Here is a 19,675-nt window from a genome sequence, read left to right on the forward strand (position 1 = left end):
CATATAAGTCGGGGTCTGATTTTATGATTGATTTTTTAGGTTTCAAGACACGATTTATATGCGAGTATATACAGTAAATAAAAACTCCACAAATATATACCTACAGGTTTTAAACAAGTTTAAAAAGCTAAGGCAAAAATATAGGCTTTCAGGTGGGATTTAAAAGTGACCAAAGCTGGTGCTGACTTAATATAACAAGGTAAACTATTCAAAAGTATAGGGGCAGCTACTGCAAAGGCACGTTCCCCTCCGAAACACACAATCTCTGTTTTTGTCATTTAAACTAAGAAGATTTAGTGACATTTATATTTTAATGTCTTTCAAACATTCCAATAAAGGTTTAAGAGATTTTGTTTTGCTCTGTTTCAGAGGAAGATATATCTGTGTATCTTCTACGCAGCAATGAAAAGAAATATTGTGTTTTTAAAAATGGATCTTAAGGGCAATAGGTACAGTGAAAAAAAAATAGGCCCCATAATAGATTCCTGAGGATCCTCACAGGTGATAAGGGCAAAGGAGGAGGAGAGATTGCCTAGGCTGACTGAAAAGCTTCTGCCTGTGAGGTATGACCTGAACAATTTCAAACAGTTCTTTGTACACACCCACATACTGCTCACGATGGGCGATAAGGATGTCATTGTCAACTGTATCAAATCCCGCAGTTACATACTAACAGCAACAAGACGGCATTATCCCCAGAGTCACTTATTAGTATGAGATCGTTTAGAACCCTTAATAGTGCAGACTCTGTGTAGTGGCGTGTCTTAAAACCCGACTGAAATACTTCAGAGGTTTGCAGCAGTAGAAAGACAGCCTTCTCCAGAAATTTAGAAAGAAAGGGCAGCTTGGAGATGGGTCAGTTTGACAAGTCGGTAAAGTACAGATTTGTTTTTTTAATTAAAGGCTGGACAACAGCATGTTTACAAGTCTGGGACTGAACCAGTCTAAAGACAACTGTTTATAATGTCCAAAATGCTAGGCCCAATCACATCAAGAAGATGTGTGGGAGCAACATTTACCACAGAAGATGTGGGATTAAGGGGACTAATTACTTCTGCCAAAAAAGAGAGATACAGGCTGAAACTGCTGAAAAGCAGCTTTTCATGTAGGACAGACAGATGACAAAAACGCAAAAAAAGAAAAAACAAGGCAAAACTTGGGTGTGGTTCCATAAAGGCTGAGAAACACTGGTGTATGGAAGGAAGAGAATACAAAGGAATTAGCCACCAGGAGCAGTACCAAGTAAAACAAACCTTAAAGGGCCCACTAAAGGTCAGAAAACATGTGAGACATCATAATAATAATAATAATAATAATAATAATAATAATAATAATAATAATAATAATAATAATAATAATAATGGGCGGCACGGTGGCGCGGTGGTGGCGCTGCTGCCTCACAGTTAGGAGACTCGGGTTCACTTCCTGGGTCCTCCCTGCGTGGAGCTTGCATGTTCTCCCCGTGTCTGAGTGGGTTTCCTCCGGGCGCTCCGGTTTCCTCCCACAATCCAAAGACATGCGGGTTAGGTGGATTGGCGATTCTAAATTGGCCCTAGTGTGTGCTTGGTGTGTGGGTGTGTTTGTGTGTGTCCTGCGGTGGGTTGGCACCCTGCCCTGGATTGGTTCCTGCCTTGTGCCCTGTGTTGGCTGGGATTGGCTCCAGCAGACCCCCGTGACCCTGTATTCGGATTCAGCGGGTTAGAAAATGGATGGATGGATGGATAATAATAATAATAACAATAACAATAACAATAACAATAATAATAATAATAATAATGAAAGATTTATCAATGCGGGGCAGCATGGTGGCACAGTGGTAGCGCTGCTGCCTCGCAGTAGGGAGACATGGGTTCGCTTCCTGGGTCCTCCCTGCGTGGAGTTTGCATGTTCTCCCCGTGTCTGCGTTGGTTTCCTCCGGGTGCTCCAGTTTCCTCCCACAGTCCAAAGACATGCAGGTTAGGTGCATTGGCGATCCTAAATTGTCCCTAGTGTGTGCTTGGTGTGTGTGTGCCCTACGGTGGGCTGGCACCCTGCCCAGGATTTGTTTCTGCCTTGCTGCCTGTTTTGACTGGGATTGGCTCCAGCAGACTCCCGTGACCCGGTATTAGGATATAGCGGGTTGGACAATGACTGACTGACTGGTTTATTACTGCAGCTGGTTTTGGCAATTTCTAGAATATTATTACCATATTGTTTTCCTATGGCCCTTGGCCATAAATATGAATCTCCTCAATTCAGTTGAACATAAATCAGCACATGACTGTATTTTGACTAAACTGTTGATAAATATGGCACTGACATAGTGGGAAGTGGGAAGACTGTTGAGCCTTACCATATTACATAAAGGAGTCGCCTACAATTGAACTGTTCAAAACAAGATTAAAGACTCATTTCTATTCACTTGCATTCCGTGACCTTCAGTAATACTGATGGTTTCCTCATTGCGATTATGTAACATTACTTCTATTTATTATTTATGTTCATTTATTTTATTTCTATTTATGTTATTCATGTTAATTGTATGGATTTCTTTAATTCTATTATTGTAAAGCACTTTGGCCACAGCATTCCTATGTTTTTTTAAACGTGCTATATAAATAAAGTTGACTTTGACATTGACAATGTCTTTGAGAAGTTTATGCATTAATCTTGTGGATTTCCAGTTCACACTATAAAGATATTTTTGGTAGGTTGGTTGATAAGTTGAAATTGATTCAATAAGGGTGAATTTGTTCTGTGATGCATATGTCCCTGGAAACCAGTGAAACAGGGACTTGGGCAACAAGTAACGGGACAGAGGACCAGTGGAACAGAAATCACAGATAAACTTCAGAAGTGCAGGTGCAACAAATGTGATTTTACTGCAAAAATAGTTTGACTATAATAAGGTCCTTCATAAAAACAGTTTGGTGCACTTTTATATCCATTATATAATAAGTAGTAATTAAAATAGTATCTTTGGAAATTCACAATAGAGAGAAGGAAATAAAAAAAACTAACTGCTCTCACATTTTGCACAATAGTTGATTGTCAAAAAGAGGATAAACTTTATCAGAGGTACCTCACAAACAAGGCGTTCCCCTCCCTCCATTCTTTACTTCACAGGTGACAGAGAGAGCTGATAACCACCTGACCTCCACCATGATCAACCCAAAATGAAGAATTACTCGAAAGAACCTTTGAAATCTATTTCCTCAGGCATTTACTCCTGCCCCATGTTATACCTGAAATGGACTGAAATACGTAAACCTCAGGTACTTCTGATATACTGAATATATATAGAACTGAATATATCAATGAAATGTGTAGCAGTTTTGGTTTTTGCTTTAAAACTAAGTTAATTTTAATTTTACAGTAGTTTTCTATAGGCCAACTAAATTATAAACTTCATAATCTGAAATGTATCAAGAGGATGTAAAAATAGTAGGCACACAGTATGGTAAAAGAGCTGTGATTTCAGTATGTACAAGTAAGTGTATATTCAGATACATTTACAGTAGTCCAGATTGTTTACGTTATAATATTACTGTTGTGAAGGATGGCCGGCCATATATTCTGGCCCACACCTCCAAGCCGCCAGATGGAGCCCTCCCAGCAGCATGGAGGTTCCCTGAATTCCAGCAGGGCCTCATGGACCTTGTAGTTTTTATAAACAGCCCTGCTGGATACCATGGGGACCACCAGGAGCCGCTGTCGGGAGGCTTGGGGAGTGCTACGTGCCCTATAACCCGGAAGTACGTCCTGGTCACATGAACAGTAGGAACGATGTGCTTCCGGGGTGAAGGTAAATCAAGAGTGCATATAATATACTCTACAGCATTGGTCTGTCATTCTGTAGCACTTGCAAAACTATATCTATTTCTACTTATAGAGAATGTTTGAATTTGATTCCATGGACAGACCCCATGAATACATTTTTGTAGAAGAAGCAGGGTGCAGTCTCACAAAGAGGAGAAGGAGAGGCCGGACCGTATTTGGCCAGTGTCTTCGCAATGTGACACTGTGTGCTGCCAAAAGCAACCGTGGGGTTCTACGTTATCACGTCACACAGGGACCATATAACGTTCAGCATTTTCCTACATTTCTTGGTGGTCTTCAAGATGTCTTGTTTGGACCTGTGTTATAGTTTGGGACAATGTTAGTTTTCACATGACTGCTAAGTAGTGTTTTTATTTTGGCTGCTTTGTTTCTGAAGACATTGGTTTTGAGCACAGGTTCTGAGCGGATTGTTTGATTTTGCAAGAAGAGTCAGAGGGTTTGTGAATGTAGTTTGACAATGGGATTTTGAGTTTACTGTCTTGAGAAAATGATGCAAGATTTTAGAAAATGTGTTCTAGTAATGTATTATGCTTACTATTATGTTTCTATGTTTCCCAGTTAATAAATGTACTTCAATTAAAGGTTGGATTTTTCTCTTTTTGTGTTGTGAGCCTATATTTTTTGGGAAAAAAAGAATTTATTACAAGCCTAAGAACACATCTTAACCAGGGGTGTCAATAATTGTGGAGGGCGCTTGCACATGCCTTTCCTTGTCAATCATCTCAGTTGATAGTTTCACAGGTTGTTAGAGGGGTGGTTGAATCATGCATAATATTTATTGTATTTTCATGCAATACAAATAAAACCTCTCTGTCATGCTTCAACTGCATTGTTTCACAACTTCTTCTCCATTTTCATCTTTTCCCACTTCTATGTGGAGTTTAACTTCCAAACAGCTCGGTCCTGCATCTCCTTGCCAGTCAAGCTCTTGTTCCAACCACACGCACTCTGTGGTTAATTTTTGCATTTAATTTTCCATCTTGGGCTACCACTGATCATAGATATTTAAATGTATCCAATCTTTTCAATAACCCTCCCTGCAGGCTAACTTCTGAATCCTGATCATCATTAAACCCCATAAATTCAGTCTTCTTACTATTGATCTTCCAAAGCTTTTCTCCATTTTTCCAACTTCCTTTCCACTTCCTCTTTTCTGGTGCAACACAACACAATGTCATCAGTAAATAGCATGCACCAGGGGCATTGGTCTTTCGATTCTGATTAATCTTTGCTCACATTATAGAAGATTACTGGTAGAAAGGTATTTTAACTGGGATCTTGTCTATTACCCTAACGCTGCTTTTAACCCAAGTCTTCCCTCCCACATTCTGTGATGCATGAGTCGGTGCCTTGCACCCAAAAAGGCAAGGCTGAGTCTCAGTACTTTAGCAAATCCAGCTTTATTCAACTGAAAACAGGAACAGCAAGATTATTTATTGTAGTGGAACCTACCATTCTACTATACACAGACATCTCAAAAGCAAGCAGGGTTGAGGTCAGGTCAGTGGCCAAGTTATAATGTTTCCTGCATGATCCATCACGTGACCAGTGCTTTGCACGTTGCATCGGTGCGATTGTAGTTGTTTCTGTGGCATTGAAAATCTGCAGTTGCCTCCTGTGTGTCGTCCTATTGGAGATAGTCTTAAAAGAGGCAACCGCGCTTCTGCGTGTCATCCATTGGGGAAAAGAGACCAGAAGTCTCTCTGTACTCATTTCTCTCTCATGCATCTCCAGACCTCTTGATGTGGTGCTGAAGTCTGCAAAAAATTCCTCCACTTTTTCCGTAATAAAATTAAAAATCTACAAAGTAAATAATTCAACTAATATAAATCCATCATCAATTTATATCTTTCCCTGTCATCCCATTCCATGCAGTTCCTTTTCTAAATTTTCACCTGTCACATCTGCATTTGTTAATGACCCCAACTTTTTTTTGACCCAACACACTTTTTAAATCCTTCCTTCATGGCATAATCCTGACTGTAACAATAATAAATATACCCCTTGACGCCGGCTTTGTGCCAGTCACTTTTAAAATTAACCCAGTGTTAAAAAAGTCTGGTCTTAATGCTGACAATCTTGGCCATTTTTGTCCTGTTTCTCACTTACCTCTTATGTCGAAAGTTCTTGAGCGTGTTATAGCCTCCCAGCTAACCAATTACTTAACTTCACATAGATTGATGGAACCCTTTCAGTCTTGTTTCAGAGTGAAGCACAGCTGTGAAACAGCTCTGATTTTGGTAACTAATGTTTTGCTTATGGCAGCAGACTCTGGACAAACCAGTACATTAATTCTTTTAGACGTCAGTGCAGTATTTGACATTGTCAAACATGACATTTTACCGTCAAGAAAGGAGAACATTCTGGGCATCTCTGGCACTGCCTTCCAGTGGTTTAAGTCCCATCTGACTGATAGGCAGAAGTTTATTAGTGTTGGCAACAGCAGATATAGCTCCGTGGCAGTCACACAAGGAGTTCCTAAGGGCTCTGTCTTCAGCCCTCTGCTCTTCTGTATCGATATGTTTCCTGTTGGCCATATTATGTGTAACTTTTGACCGGGTTATCATTTTTATGCAGATAATACTCCACGTTAAAACTTTATTAGAGTTCTTTCAGCTCATAGCTTGCCTCAGAGAAAGTAAAATCTGGATGGAGCATACCTATTAAAATGAAATTTAAACAAACTTCCTGCAAATTGGCACTGAATCGCAACTGAAGAAAATGAGCTCCTTTTCAATCACTGTTGATCTCATCAGACCTTCTTCACACACATAAACCACATTAAAAAACTTTCTTACTACCACTTTCATAACATATCCCATGTTCACTCACTCCTCTTCTTTTCTAATGCTGACAAACTTGTCCATGCTTTTATCACATCTATTGAAACTTCCTACTGGCAGGTGCACTTTCAAATCTTCTATCACAGCTCCAGTTGAGTCAGAAGTCTGCCAGAAGAGTCCATACATGGATCAGCAACAGCGAGCAAATGACACCCATCTTGCTTTGTCTTCACTGGCTCCCTCTGTCTTACAGGACTGAATATAAAATAAAAAATTCTGTTAATAACCTACAAAGCTTTTAATGGCCTTACACTGGACTACATTAGGAACCTTCTTCATCACTATGGTCCTCTTATTCCTAAAATCTTGTTATGCCACACTAACCTGCACCCTATGGGTGACAGCCTTCAACTGTATAGTGCCCAGGCTTTGAAATTACCTCTCTAAATTAATTAGATCAGCTAACTCAATTAATTCTTTTAAGAAACAACTTAAAACTCATCTATTCAGAAAAGCATTTAACTTAATCCAAAATTCTGCCCCATCTCTCAGTTCTGAAGCTCAGGATAATTTTGGTGTTCATGTTACATCACAAATCATGTTATTTGTTAAGGCTTTTCTTCTAGTATAGTAATTTAGTATTTTATTTTGCCTTCTTGTCTTTTATCCTATTTAATGCTTTGCATATCCTGCAATTTTGTTTTTAGTGTTCCATGCAGATATTCCTTGTATTCAATGTTATATATACCCTGCTGTTCTTTCTGAGGCTGTGTGAAGTGCCTTGATCTACTGTATCTGCTTTGTGGGTGGAACCCCAAGAGGTGGAGCCACCCCTATGTATCATATTCTGAAGTTGGGAGAGGATCCTCCAGTGGTCCATTGAAGTCTGGAAATTTCTGATTCTGTTGTGTGGTTCATGTTAGGATTTTGTACTGTTTGCCTTGAATTTCCTTTTTAGCCAGGTCCTTTTGCATTATTTTACTATTTTTTGGTTTTCTTTTAATGATTTAAAAAGATTTTTCTTTTATAAAGATTATTTGTTGATTTGTTACTAAAGACAATTTTTTGTTATGGGTTCTCTTTCCTTTGAGAAGCATTTTGATATATTTTGGGACATTTAAAGTAATTTGAACTTTTATAGGCTGTTCTGAACAGACCCATACCCTGCCAATGGAGGTGGGAGGTCAGGCTGCTTAGGATGAGGCTTATTCTAAGCAGGCTAGGGAAGGTGCTGGTTTGGGATTGTGTATTAGTTTGAGGCAACACAACATTTTTGTTTCACTGTATGCATTTGGTACATAACTTTTGGTCACTGTGTGTTACTTCTGAGTTGTGATCATAGCTGTGCATATTTCATTTTCACCAAAGTTTGGTGGCATTTTTGTAGGCAAGGCGGTGTTTAAGGATTTGAAATACATACCTGTTTAAGCATTCAGCATGGGGACAATGCTTTACCTTGTGAATGTGTATACAAGTGCAAAGAGATGTTGACAAATTATTAGACAAGTATAACTGATGCTGAATGCTTAAAAAAGCCATCCGCATCAGTCATTGAGGATAAGTTGAAAGAAACCGAGGCCATAACTCTCACTGACAGAAAGACACCGATAAAGGAACATGTATTACAAGGTTGTCAGTTTACACCTGATGGTGGGGTGAAAGAAGTGATGCATAAGTGAAAAAACATTTTTTGAAGGCATTGAAAATCTTGTAGATTGCTGCTGTAAGTAAAGTTAGAGGTAGGATGGCTGTTTTTCAAAGTAGTGTATAACCTAAATTAAAAAAATAATAATTGAAAAATAAAGCACAAAGTATTATAATGTGTTTTACATATTTTAGTCTGTTAACCGTGTACAAGTAAAAATATCCTTTCATTCATCTGTCAATTTATGTATCTAGGATCGCCAGTGCACCTAATGTGCATGTCTTTGGGAGGAAACTGGAGTACCTGGAGACACAGGGAGAACATGCAAACTCCACGCAGGGAGGACCCGGGAAGCGAACCCCGGTCTCCTAACTGTGAGGCGGCAGTGCTACCCACTGCGCCACCATGCCACCCTGTTCTGAATCATAAATATATAAATTATTATCTTTAAATACCACTACCTTAAAATATAATATTAACATAATTTAAAGATACACATAATTACACAAAGATCAAGATTTCAGTTGTTCTATAAAGCAAAATACAAATCCACAAAATTCATGATTACTAACTTTTTCAGAAAGTTAGCCTCCAATTCTAGTTCCAAAGGGCATATGTTATGCATTCTGTACTTCTGTCATTCCAAACAGTGCCAACCTACCATCTATTTCCAGAAAATGTTTGAATTCAATGAATTTAAATAGAATTGCTTTCTTATTTTTTATATTTCTTTATTTAAGAATGCAACACATCTACAATAACAGTCAAAGATAAACTCAGATGAGCAGTACAACTATTCTGTTCTAAAAAAGAAAGAAAGAAAAAAAAAATAATACAAGTAAAAATTAACCAAACCTAAAACAAACCGTTGACTCTCCTTGCCATTTCACCCCAAAAATATTGTTTGGAAATTCCCCAGATTATGACAGAACAGGGAAGGAATTTACTGTTGTAACTTAAGAAAACAGAACTTATCAAACAAACCGTACATAATAAAAAATATACAGTACTTACACCATCTTACATAGACAATATAAATCAATTAATGAGGTAAGTAAGAAATAATGAATATGGAATTATAGCAAAAAATTTATAAAAAAAATAAGGTAGTTAAATTAGTTTTCCAAATGAACTGTTCCAATATGAACTTTTCATATTTAATATTTAGTCTTCATTTAAGTTTTGCAAAGTCTCTAGCAGATCCTGGAACATAGGCCTGCTTTCTGCTTGCTGTAAAAAAAAAAAAGAAGCATTATAAGCAGGCGTTCTTAAGCATATCAATGAAGTCTAGTAGGTCTTAGGCTTGGCATGTTGGTTAAAGCAATTCTAACTTAATTGTGTGTACAATAAATGCAATACCATTATATGTTCATTTTCTTTTTATACTTTATCTTTTATTGAGCTTATTAAAAACATAAAATGTTTCCTACGATAAAGTCAAAACTTAACAAGACTAATTTCAAAACAACTCCACCCATGAGGAAGAGAGGAAGGCAAACAGGCAGAGTAAAAAAATTGAGAGTAGTAAAAACAGAAAGGATCATTCCCCATATAAATGCTTATTCTAAAATATTAATTAGGTCCTGCCAGGTTTTAAAAAAGATTTGAAGCGATCCTCTAACTGAGAACTTGATTTTTATCAATTTCAAATAGTATATAACATCAGTTGGATAAACCGTCCTTGCCATCTGAAACCGGCGAAACATCAACCCCGCGTTGTGCCGACCTCACCCCGCGCTCGTAGGAGCGACGCCGCTGCTGACCTCGGTGGATTTCAGCTATGCAGGGGGGGTTCAAGGCCAGAGCACCTCCATCGGCACAGGCGAGCATTTTATCTCAGAACCGGTTTGACCCTCTCCGCGTCCCCATTTCGCCTTCAGCACCTGGTGATGTATTAGTGGTAGGTGATTCTATCGTTAGAAACCTTAATGTCGCATGCCCTAATGCAAAATCGTTTGTTTCTTGTTTTCCCGGTGCTCGTGTCCGAGATGTAATAAAACGTCGCCAGCAGTCTACGAAACACAAGGAGAGGGCAGTTGGATCAATCGTCTTGCATGCAGGCGTAAACGATATAAGGCACCGGCAATCAGAAATCCTGAAGGCTGACTTCGCAGCTTTGATTAAAGACACGAAGGAGAGGACCCCATCGGCAAAGATCTTCGTTTCGGGTCCACTACCTCTCGTCAGACGATCCAACGAGTACTACAGTCGTCTGCTAGGATTGAACAACTGGCTACAGGGTTTCTGCAAGAAGAAGGATGTCGGTTTCATCAACAATTGGAATCTCTTTTTGGAAAGGCTGCGTCTCTTCAAGCGCGATGGCCTGCATCCGAACAGTTTCGGCGCCCGGGTCCTCTCCGAAAACATATCGAAGGTAATTCGTTTTTCTTGACTATCTATCTCTGCTCTTAACCCCTTCCGAAATAATACTGTTGTGCCAGGACATGATGAATGTTTAATAGAGTCTTCCGTTAAAGTGCACACATTAATACTGTAATAAGCAATCTCAATGCACGTAGAAAACCTAGGAAATACGGCATAAACTCCAATAATCTAATTAAAATCACTATTTTAGAGGAACAATGTATTAAAACTATAAAACAGATCACAGATTAAACAAAAATACACACAGAGCGCTAATAAAATAATTTAGTTCCTATTCCAAATATCAATAACGCATAGTACTCATCTCTGCACCTCGAAACATTAAATATGGCACTATTAAATGTTAGAGCTTTAACTAACAAAACGTTTTTATCAACGATCTTATTAGTGATAAAAATAGATTTTATTGCACTAAATGAAACATGGCTTGTTCAGATGCGGCTGTTTTAATCGAATCTGCCCTCCGGATTACAGTTTTACTCATGCAGACCGCCAGGGAAAAGGGGCGGATTGGCTAACATTTACTCGAGCCGATTAAAATGTAAAGATGTCAGTTTTGGTAAGTTCAAGTCCTTTGAGTATCTCGCCGTTGTTATTCATGGAGATTCTCAAGTTCTAGTACTATCCGTGTATAGACCTCCTAAATATAACGCGTCTTTTTTTGAGGAATTCTCTGACTTAATGTCAATTTTAATTACTAACTATGACACACTCCTAATAGTTGGCGACTTTAATTTTCATATAGATAATCAGTGTGATCTAAAAGTAAAAGAATTTATGAACCTCCTGGATTCTTTTGATTTGAGACAACTCATAAATCAGCCTACACATAAAGCAGGTCATACATTAGACTTAGTGATTACTAAAGGACTGAAAGTTGATATAAAACAGATCATTGATATTGGTCTATCAGACCATTTTCTTCTACTATTTAATATAGAAATAATGATAAAAACACTCATGAGAAGCATATTGTTAAAAACGCTTCTTTGATTCGCAGCAGCTTTAAAACTTACAAACATTTTAAGCAATCAGTCCGTTTATAGTGCCAGCTATAATAGCGAGGATAATGTAAATAGTAAGGTGGAAAGATTTAATTCTAAAGTGAGAGCTGCTGTTGACATAGTTGCACCTGAAAAGACAGTGAAAAAATCTTCTAGCATTGTATACCATGGAAGACCCAAAGAGTGTCTGATTTAAAGAGAACATGCCAGAGCTGAGCGTCAATGGAGGAAGACTAAACTTACTATCCACCATGAAATATTAAAAGTCAAAATAACAGAATACAATAACACTGTCCGTCTTGAGAGACGCTGCTATTTCTCAAGATTATAAATAACAATGCTAGTAATCCCAGAGTCTTATTTTCTACAATTGATCGCCTACTAAACCCAGGTAGCTCAAAGGAATGCCTCCTAAGTGCTTCCAGTGAAACCTGTGAGGCTATCGCTGTATTTTCAATCAAAAATTAATGATATTAGAAATAACATAGTATATCCTCCAACACTAAGGATCCTCCTAAACCCCAGCATCCTGTTATAAACAAATTAAACTCTTTCACTAGGATAGATTTACCTGATTTACAAAAATAATATCTCAATTAAAACCCTCCACCTGCGTCCTTGACCCATACCAACAAGGTTTTTCAAAGAAGTATCAGGCGTGCTAATTGATAATGTTCTTGACATAGTAAATTGTCACTAGATACTGGGGTCTTCCCAGACTGTCTTAAGACTGCTGTAGTTAAACCCCTACTTAAGAAACATAATCTTGACCCCTCAGCTCTTGAAAATTTTAGACCCATCTCTAACCTGCCTTCTTAAGTAAAGTTCTAGAGAAGGCAGTCATTATGCAGTTAAATGACCACCTAAATAAACATGCTATTCTTGATAAATTTCAGTCAGGTTTTAGAACAAATCACAGCACAGAAACTGCACTCGTTAAAGTAGTAAATGACTTGGTGAATGCAGACAGAGGCCATTTATCTGTTCTCATCCTCTTAGATCTGAGTGCTGCATTTGACACCATTGATCACAACATTCTTAGAAATCGCCTTAGTCAATGGGTGGGCCTCTCTGGCAGTGTCTTAAATTGGTTTGAATCCTACCTGACAGGGAGAAAATTCTTTGTTAGTTGTGGAATTACAACTCAAAGACACATGATATGGTGTTCCACAAGGCTCTATCCTGGGTCCGCTGTTATTCTCAATCTACATGCTTCCGTTAGGTCAGATTATCTCAGGGCACAACGTGAGCTACCACAGCTATGCTGATGACACACAGCTGTACTTATCAATAGCACCTGATGACCCTGATTCTATTGATTCACTAACACAATGTCTGACTTGTATCTCAGAATGGATGAATAGTAACTTTCTCAAGTTAAATAAAGAGAAAACTGAAATTTAGTGATCAGCAATAATGGATACAATGAGGCTATTAGAAATAAACTGGATACATTAGGATTAAAAGTCAAGACGGAGGTAAAAAGCTTAGGGGTGATTGTTGACTGTAATCTGAATTTTAAATCACCTATTAATCAGATCATTAGGACAGCATTTTTCACTTAAGAAACATAAGCTAAATTTAGACCTCTTATATCACTGAAAGATGCTGAGAAATTAGTTCACGCGTTTGTTTTCAGTCGACTAGATTACTGTAACGCACTCCTCTCAGGACTACCCAAAAAAGACATAAATCATTTGCAACTAGTGCAGAATGCAGCTGCTAGAATCCTAACTAGAAAAAGAAAATCTTTTTCGGTTTCTTTGTGGTGGTGGCCGGAGCCACCTCCACCTACTCAAAGCTTCATGATGCTCCAACAATGATGGATGGATTAAAAGGCAGAACTCTACGTGACCATCATCATCATCAAGCCCTTCCGTGAGAACCCTAAATCCAAAGAGGACTGTTTGATTTATGTTAGGTAGAATGCCCAGAGGGGACTGGGCGGTCTCATGGTCTGGAATCCCTACAGATTTTATTTTGTCTCCAGCCGTCTGGAGTTATTTTGTTTTTTCTGTCCCCCAATGAACCTTGCTCTTATTCGATGTTAATTAATGTTGATTTATTTTGTTTTCTTATTGTGTCTTTTATTTTTCTATTCTTTATTATGTAAAGCACTTTGAGCTACTGTTTGTATGAAAATGTGCTATATAAATAAATGTTGTTGTTGTAGTTACCCACTGACTTAAAAAAGGTGGGTTAAGATTTTTCCACTTGAGCAAGATAAGTCTACGTGCCAATAGTGTAGTAAAGGCAATTACAGTTTGTTTGTCCTTCTCCACTTTAAGCCCATCTGGAAGTACCCCAAACACAGCTGGCAATGAATCTTTCAAAATCGCTGTGGAGGCATTTTAGTCCACTGTTCTTTGCAGCATTGTTGTAATTCATTAGAGGGTTTCCGAGCATGAACTTCTTTTTTAAGCTCCTGCCACAGCATCTCATTTGTACTCATTTGACTTTGACTAGGCCACTCCAAAGCCTTCATTTTTTTTTTAAGCCATTCAGAGGTGGACTTGCTGGTGTGTTTTGGATCATTGTCCTGCTGTAGAACTCAAGTGCACATCAGCCTGAGGCCACAAACTGATGGTTGGACATTCTACTTTGGGATTTTTTGTTACAGAGCAGAATTCATGGTTCCATCAGTCACAGCAAGTTGTCCAGGTCCTGAAGCAGCAAAGCAGCCCCAGATCATCACACTACCACCACCATGTTTGACTGTTGGTATGATGTTCTTTTCCTGAAATGCTCTGTTACTTTTACGTCAGATGTAATGGGATGCACACACTTTCATAAAGTCCAACTTTTGATTCGTCAGTTCACAGAATATTTTCCCCGAACATCTTGGGGATCATCAAGATGTTTTTTGGCAAAAGTGAGACAAGCCTTAATATTCTTTTTGGTCAGCAGTGGTTTTCACCTTAGAACTCGGCCACTCCTGGGAAGGTTCACTTCTGTTCCATGTTTTTCCATTTGAGGATAATTGCTCTCACCGTGTTTCACTGGAGTCCCAAAGCTTTAGAAATGGCTTTGTAACCCTTTCCAGACTGATAGATATCAATTACTTTGTTTCTCATCTCTTTCTAAATTTGTTTAGATTGCAGTATGATGTTTTCATTTTTGGGATCTTTTGGCCTACTTCACTTTGTCTGACAGGTTCTATTTAAGTGATCTCTTGATTCAACAGGTCTGGTAGTAATCATGTCTGGGTGTGGCTTTTGAAATTGAACTGAGCTTTCCAAAAAATGAGATTTAACCACAGTTTATGATTTAACAAGGGGGTCAATTTCTTTTTCACATAGGGCCATCTAGGTTTGGATATTTTTTTCCATAATAAATAAAATCATCACTTTAAAAACTGCATTTTGTGTTTACTTGGGTTATCTTTGTCTAATATTTAAATTTGTTTGATGATCTGAAACATTTAAGTGTGACGGACATGCAAAAAAAAAAAAATCAGGAAGGTGGCAAATACTTTTGAGTAGAGGCGCCACTGATAAACTATTTTCTAGCTTAAAGTGCTTCCTACATTGGTTCCATATTCTGAGTGAATAAAGGAATGTTGGGTTGTTAGTATACTGATACCTTATATTTACTGGTGTACAAAGCAAGAAATATAAAGAAGTACTGCAGGATTTCATTTCTATTGCAGGCCAAGCTAGTTTGTGTTCATCTATTTGTTTTAATGTCCAGGTTTTTATAGCTTGTATGTTTGCAACCCAGTAATAAAACTGAAAATCAGGTAGAGCCATGCCACCATCAGATTTTGGTTGTTGTAGGGTCGCCTTTTGAATGTGTGGTTTTTTGAATTCCAAATAAATGAGGTTATGATTGAATTTAATTTCTTAAAAAAATATTTGTCAATTTATATGGGGATGTTTTGAAATAGGAACAGAAGCTTAGGGAGCATATTCACCTTGACAATGTTAATTCTTCCTGCTAAAGTAAGATGGAGGGTAGACCATCTATGCATATCTTGTTTAATTTTGTCCATGCAAACAGCAAAATTTTGTTGAAAAAGAACTTTATATTTACTTGTGATGTTGACTCCTAGGTATTTAAACTGATGTACAATGATAAAAGGGAAGGTGTCTAATTTAGTGTTGTTTATGAGAGAATTCACTGGAAACACTTTTGTTCAAATTAATTTTGAGTCCAGATATCTTTTGAAGTTCTGCTAGTACATTTAGGGCTATAAGCACAGAATTTTGTGAGTCTGATATATATAGTATCATATCATCTGCATATGATATCTTCTATTCAAGTCCTTCTAAGAAAATCCCCATTAACTTTGATGTATTTCGAAAGCGAAGAGCCAATGGCTCAAGAGCGATTGCAAATAGCAATGGTGACACGGGACATCCTTGTCTGGTACCGCGTTCTATTTTGAAGTAGTCTATGGATTTTCCAACCTGCTTACCCAGTTCATGTATATGGGGCACTGGTGTCTATGCAAGTCAGGAAGCAATCCAGGATAAGTTTATAGTGCAAACTCATGCACCTGCACTCACTCACACATATCACTTTAGAGTTGTCAATGAATTTAACCTGCATTTGGGACATGAGATGTGGGAGGAAAACCCTGAATGTCCGAGGAAAAACTATGCAGACAAGGGAAGAATGTATAAAGTTTACACAGACTTCGCCCAGGAATTTAAACTGGAGTTTCAGCAGCCCTGGCCACTTCATCCAGTGCTATTCCTATTACATTTACCTCAACCTAAAATAACATAATTAGGTATTTTAACTTCAAGTTCTTTTTCAAGTACATTTTAATAAAAATATTCTTCAAATAGCTTTAAGAAAATATTGTGCATTGTAAATCTGCTAATGAGTCTTTTTGTCAAACAGCACATTTCACAGTGAACAGCATTGAGAAGTATAGAATCACATTATTGTGTTTTACTAAACCTAAAGAAATATTTTGAAGTGGGAACCTTGGGTCAGAAGGCACATTGAGCATCATTAACAGGACTAGGTCTTTTGTTATAGACATAATAATAAGACAGTTGCTTGAGAATGACATGTTGCTACATTTTTAGTCTCGGTCTTCAGCCTTCCTATATGAAATATATTTGTTTTATAGAATCCATATTATCATACAGTGTAGGAAAAAAAACACAATGAATAAGGTGGAAGCATTGCCTAGGAACATAAACTGACTGAAAAATTAAACAAACTCTCACCCATCCATGTATTTTTCTGTAGGAAAATGCCCAACCCTAACAAGGAAGAAGTCTCTTTTTTGAATACTTTAATTTCAATGTTTGAATTAAAAGGACTCTATGGGAAAAGGGAAACTACCAGGCCCTGATGCAATTTCAGTGGAGGTCTTGTCTGCTTTTGGGAAGCAGTTATCACACACCATTTTTCTTATGTCAAATTCTGTGATCTCCTCCTTTAACATGAATATGAATACCTCCATCAATACAACTTTAATTACCTCTACTGCTAAAATAAGATAAAGACCCCTCTAAATGCTCAAGCTATCGTCCAACAATTTTCTTGAATGATAACAAATGTTACTAGCCATATTACTTGCATGTTGACAGCAATAGGTTATACATAATTTATTCCTTCTAGATTAGACTAAATTTATTTAAATTTGCTAGACAGCACACAAGAAGTCATCATCATCTTTATGTTATGGATACTGACCCAACCCTTTGTTCTCCAACTACTTTACTCATACTTGATGCTGAAAAAGCTTTTTATCAGATGAGCTTGGCATTCTAATGGCATGTCCTGGACAGGATGAGATTTGGAAATAAATGTATTAATATGATCAAAACTCTTTACTTTTCTTCTTCTGCTTCTGTTGTCACATATTTTGTATGTTCTTCTTTAGACTTTACAGAGTTCCTAAACAGGAGGGATAAAATAATTGTATCCACATTTATTTTATCCCTCCCTCTTGATCCTCTACCTATATATCTCTGCAAAACTTGGTTTATGAGTTCAATTTATTTATATGTTGCTCCTCAAGCAATCTCATTATATGAAGATGATGTCTTACTATTCCTTGATAATGCCCCATTTAGACCTTCCTCAAATTATGCATTTGTTGAAGTCCTATGAAAAGTCTCAGGTTACAAAATAAATAAGTCCAAATCATCACTTCTCCCTTTGAAACACCTTGTCAATATGCTGATCTTCCCTCTTTGATTCCTTTAACAAACAAAATTAAATGTCTTTGGATTGACATCTCTAGCATAATACAAGATATAGAAAGTTCAAAGTATAATTGCATCTTTAACAGTATAAAACTCTCACTACCAAACTTTTCCTTTTAATAATTATCTTTTAATTCCCATTCAGCGATTATAAAAATTACCATCACTTCCTATGTGACTCATTTTTTGTGGAATGGAAGGAGACTCCTGGTTCACTATTGAATTCAATCTGATTTCTCTCCTTCATTCTACTAATCTTCCTTTTATCTCTATGAAACTAAAGTTGAGACTTCCCAAATTAGACCCACTCTCCAATATGCTTTAACAATCTCTCATTACATATCAGACCTTTTGGTCTCGGCTCCCCTATGGCACCATAATACCACAATCGTTCATAATGGGGCTCTGTAAATTGGGGGAAATGATTTTCAGCTTATGCTGATAAAGGAGTGGTAACTCTTGGTAACTTCCTTGATGACATTGGGCTTAAAAAGTATTTAAAATAGGCTTCTTTATCTTTGAATCTTGGAAATTTTCATTATATAAACTTTTGCTACCTAAACTTTCTGTTATGAGAGAAACAATGGATTTTCCAAAAAAAAAATTAGGAACTGTATCTAAAACTACATTCACCTTACCAGGCTGAAGTGACTCAAATCTGAGTTTTTTTGCCTTAATGTGAAACAAATCTGATGTTTTCAGGGCTGTGTGGACACAAAAATCTGGTCTTTTTAAATCAGATTTAAGTCACTTTCATATGAGGCCCTAGATCAGGTACATATCTGATTTGTGGCCAGGTGAAAAGAATGAGAATGGTCAAATCAGAATTAATGTGTTTTTTTTATCTACATGCATGGGCTGAGTGTTCTCATCATCAGCCAGCACTGACAGCATGGAAAAATAAAAATGGAGGAGAGCTACAGCTGTAACCACACATCTCTTGGCGTAGCATTGCCAGCAATAGCTGTGCAGACAGCAAAAGCTAGCAGTCTGGCTTTTTTCGCCTCCTTGATTTTATCATGTACAGCTGATGAGCTGTTTGCCCTTTTCCAGAGCAATGAATGATGCATACATTAAGTAGTAGTGCGTCTATTTTGTTGGCTTTAGTATCATGAGTCATCTCACAAATATGATGTTTTTGTTGTTGGACATGTAGATGACTTGTGCACAAATGTATAAATGTGTGCTTGTGTGCTGTGTTCACATTACAGTTAGAAAGAGGTCACTTGTTTTAATCAATGTGAACCATCAAGATAGGTGACTCAGATCTGAGTAACAATTCAGAATTGAGCAATGAGGCTTGTAATGTATGCGTAGTCTAGATAGATAGATAGATAGATAGATAGATAGATAGATAGATAGATAGATAGATAGATAGATAGATAGATAGATAGAAACTTTATTAATCCCAAGGGGAAATTCACATACTCCAGCAGCAGCATAGTGATAAAAAACAATACTTAAAGAGTGATAAAAATGCAGGTAAAACAGACAATAACTTTGTATAATGTTAACGCTTGCCCACCACACCCCCCCCGAGTGGAATTGAAGAGTCGCATAGTGTGGGGGAGGAATGATCTCCTCAGTCTGTCAGTGGAGCAGGACAGTAACAGCTGTCTGTCGTTGAAGCTGCTCCTCTGCCTGGAGATGATACTGTTCAGTGGATGCAGTGGATTCTCCATGATTGACAGGAGCCTGCTCAGCGAGATAGTTAAGATACTATCAACTATCAAGAGATAGTTTGTCATCAATAGTGTCAAACTAGATTTCAGTCATTCACAGGGTTTCTGTTGGAGGGATGGGATTGCCAGTGGGTGATATCTTTGTTTTTGTTTCTCCAATTTCTTTTCTTCTGTTTTCTTCCATCTT

At 37.7% G+C, this 19,675-nt stretch overlaps 1 protein-coding gene across 3 annotated transcripts in view; it reads right to left on the reverse strand.

The window, feature by feature from the left end:
- Positions 1-9,005: 9,005 nt before the first annotated feature.
- The window catches only part of LOC120523606 (cytoplasmic tyrosine-protein kinase BMX-like), a 167,563-nt gene continuing 156,893 nt past the window's right edge, over positions 9,006-19,675 (reverse strand). For all 3 annotated transcript variants that reach the window (XM_039745051.1, XM_039745050.1, XM_039745052.1), the window contains exon 18: positions 9,006-9,477. In XM_039745051.1, the coding sequence (XP_039600985.1) occupies positions 9,412-9,477 (66 nt within the window). In that variant the 3' untranslated portion in view covers positions 9,006-9,411. The remainder of the gene's footprint in view (positions 9,478-19,675) is intronic.

The sequence above is a fragment of the Polypterus senegalus genome, chromosome 2 (assembly GCF_016835505.1).
Source record: "Polypterus senegalus isolate Bchr_013 chromosome 2, ASM1683550v1, whole genome shotgun sequence".
Lineage (NCBI taxonomy): Eukaryota > Metazoa > Chordata > Cladistia > Polypteriformes > Polypteridae > Polypterus > Polypterus senegalus.